Source organism: Cynoglossus semilaevis, chromosome 1, assembly GCF_000523025.1.
Source record: "Cynoglossus semilaevis isolate Cse_v1.0 chromosome 1, Cse_v1.0, whole genome shotgun sequence".
Classification (NCBI taxonomy): domain Eukaryota; kingdom Metazoa; phylum Chordata; class Actinopteri; order Pleuronectiformes; family Cynoglossidae; genus Cynoglossus; species Cynoglossus semilaevis.
Genome location: NC_024307.1, coordinates 1,733,819 through 1,737,067, shown reverse-complemented (window position 1 = coordinate 1,737,067; position 3,249 = coordinate 1,733,819). Strand labels below are relative to the sequence as shown.

The 3,249-nt window shown below is 48.3% G+C and overlaps 1 protein-coding gene and 1 long non-coding RNA gene across 2 annotated transcripts in view; one reads left to right on the top strand and one right to left on the bottom strand.

The window, feature by feature from the left end:
* prorp (protein only RNase P catalytic subunit) overlaps window positions 1-648 on the top strand; it is an 8,369-nt gene extending 7,721 nt beyond the window's left edge. Inside the window, exons 9-11 of the mRNA XM_008308770.3 lie at window positions 1-73; window positions 151-349; window positions 468-648. The exon at window positions 1-73 is cut by the window's left edge and continues 32 nt beyond it. Coding sequence (XP_008306992.1) covers window positions 1-73; window positions 151-349; window positions 468-599 — 404 coding nt within the window. The 3' untranslated portion in view covers window positions 600-648. The remainder of the gene's footprint in view (window positions 74-150; window positions 350-467) is intronic.
* A 1,207-nt stretch (window positions 649-1,855) lies between these two features.
* The window catches only part of LOC112487581 (uncharacterized), a 2,177-nt gene continuing 783 nt past the window's right edge, over window positions 1,856-3,249 (bottom strand). Inside the window, exon 2 of the long non-coding RNA XR_003050789.1 lies at window positions 1,856-2,393. This is a non-coding gene — a long non-coding RNA (uncharacterized LOC112487581). The remainder of the gene's footprint in view (window positions 2,394-3,249) is intronic.

The window sequence follows — 3,249 nt, the reverse complement described above, 5'->3', positions numbered from 1 at the left end:
GGTCCAGGGCCTGGGACCCTCAGGACATGAAGCTGATCAGACAGAGGGCGCACTGTTTCTACACCGACAACATGTGAGCGCACACACACACACGCACACACACACGCACAGGGAGCAGCCAATCAGATGTCATCATTTGGTACCTGGCAGTTCCGAGGACGACCCCTACCTGCTGTACGCGGCGCTGCATTCAGGAGCTCAGTGTGTGTTTGTCAGTAAAGACCTGATGAGAGACCACAAGGCCAGTCTGCAGGACCAGACCACCAGACGAGTCTTCTTCAAGTGGCAGAGAGGACACCAGCTGGTGCTGGACGGCTACGTAGTGGAAGGACGGACGGTACGGTTCAAGGTGAGGAGGAGGAAGAGGAGGAGGAAGAGGAAGAGGAGGGAGAGGAGGAGGGAGAGGACAAGAACACCAGTAACAGAGTGTGTATTTGTGTGTGTGTGTGTGTGTGTGTGTCTTTCAGAGTATTCCCAGCTACGACACCGTCGTCCAAACCTCCGGAGACTCTTGGCACATTCCCTACGACGACCAGGACGACCAGGACAGGACCACGTACGAAGTTCCTCAGAAATGGCTCTGTCTGACGCAGCAGTGACTGACACCTGTCAATCACAGCACTGTAAATAAAACCTTTGTCGTCATCATCAGAGTGTGTCTTTGACCCCCCCGTCCAACATGTCCTCCATGTCAACACCCTCCTCCATCTTTCCCCCCCAGCTTCAGTTTCTGCCCCTAACTGTTAGAACAAGAACAGTTTTTCTTCTCCAGATCAGGTCAGAGATGACCTCCTGACCTCCTGACCTTCTGACCTTCTGACCTTCTGACCTTCTGTCAGCGTTTCTACAAACACTGTCCATGACCAATCCTTCCATCTGTGCAGCACTTTTGGACCTCGATCTTTTTACAGGAACCCATCGATTATTTAATATTAATATAGAAATAAAGAAATAATTAGTAAGAAATAATAATAATTATTATTATTATTTCTTTAGTTCCAGGCCCAAATGAACAGCCGCGGTAAAACTAAAAAAAATAAATAAATAAAACAAATACAATGATACTAATACTGTACCTGGTGTTAAAAGTAAAAAAAAACATGACAGCGCCCCCACTGGCCACAGGTGTTGTGCTGCTGGCCATCGGTCAGTAAGAACTGCGTGTGTGTGTGTGTGTGTGTGTGTGTGTGTCCACCAGATATGGAACAGTATATAAGACAGTCAACCAGGAACACCTGTAGCTGCTCCCCACTACACCCAGTCCGACAGCAGGGGGCACTGTTCGCCACTGAACCTATGCTGTTCTTCAACACGTTACTTGAATGATTCAGAAGATTGTTGATTGATATTGAATGGGCGGAGGGGGGGGGGACGGGGGGGGGGGAACGTGAACGGTCAGTCAGTTCTCTTCTCTGCTGGCCTAAAAACAACCACGGCTCAGATGAAGTTCAGCCAATCAGACGAGCCCTGAGCTGACGTGGAGTTGACTAATCCTTCTGTCCCACTTCTACCACACCAGTGGACACCAGTGGACACCAGAGGACACACACCAAGAGGACACCAGTGGACACCAGAGGACACCAGTGGACACCAGAGGACACCAGTGGACACCAGAGGACACCAGTGGACACCAGAGGACACCAGTGGACACCAGAGGACACCAGTGGACACCAGAGGACACCAGTGGACACCAGAGGACACCAGTGGACACCAGAGGACACCAGTGGACACCAGAGGACACCAGTGGACACCAGAGGACACCAGTGGACACCAGAGGACACCAGTGGACACCAGAGGACACCTAAACCTTCACGTCTCCTCTTCAGCGTTCTAAAAACAGAATAGTATTTTCTTCTTTTATACGTTAGACTGACTTCAAACTGCCGCAGCTGAAGACAGTAGAGACAGAGAGACAGAACGTGTCCCACATGTCGTGAATAAGGAATACGATCCTCCAAGAATGGAAGAATGAAAAAATGCCCAGAGGCAGCAGGTGGGTATTACACCAGACCACAGGTTTGTCTGAGGACTGAAACGTCTCCAAACCTTCACATGGTTTAACGGCTCCGCTGCCTTGAAGTCTCACTACAACTCCATTAAAACGACAGGAAGTAGATCATTAGGAACGTTCCGGAAATTCCCTGCAGTGTTTGCGTTTCCCCGTCTGTCGCTGGTGTGTTGGAGTTCCAGAATTCTGTCAGCGTGAGATCGATGCTTCGTCTCAGCTTCCATTTCAGTGTGACCTCCTCAGAGCCGCAGACAAAGACGCCCACGACAATGTGGTCATTCAACACCAGCTGGGTACAACAGCCAATCCAGCACCGCACGCAGAGCCTCCTCCAGCCGGCGGCCACATCTGCACACTCACACCAAACAGTCGGAAAGTCCACGACCTTTACAGATAATAGTTTGTTAGATTGTGTTTCCACTCAGCTGAAGATCTGTTTCCTTCTGATTAAGACCTTCATCATCATCATCATCATCTTCATCACACCTGAAACTGCTACTGTGACCATAAAACGTCTGAACGACACTGGTTCAAGTCTCTGTGGCTCAACCTGTGGTGACCTAGAAATGCTAATCATGCTAATGTGAGAGATTCCCGTCTGTTCTAGTTGACACAGACGTGGAGTTCCCCCAGAGTCACTGACAAGAACACGACAGTTGGCGTATTTATTATAGAGACGCACAGTCGCGGCTAGCTAGGCCTTCTTTAGACCGGTGTTACCCTAACCCTCGCGGCCAAGTCAATAGACATTCATAAACTCCTGAGAAACACGATGCGAGATGACCCAAAAAAAATCTCTTGCGACCCACCTGAGGGTCGCCATCCAGTCTTTGGGAAACAATGCTGTAGAGAGTACCAGAACCAGAACCAGAGTATTCTGTTCTCATTGGCCGTTCGGTGTTTCTATCCAATCACATTTCAGTGTCATGTGTTGCCGGGGCCACAATCATCTCAGAATATTTAGATTCAACATTTGAGTCAGAATTTTATTTTTGATTTTATTTATGAATTAATTCCTGTTTCAACATGTTAAATCCAGGAGTTTGAAGGAAAAGGAACCAACATGAAAAAATAAAAGATTAAAGACAACGAGGGAAACGTTTGATATTTTAAACCTTAAAAGTTCCTGGTTCCTGGAGAGTGACAGTGAGGACTGTTGTTAATGTAGAACTGTTTAAACCTCGGCTCGTTACTAAAGAACCAACACTAACTAACCCTTCCTTCCAGAACGTTCCACAGCT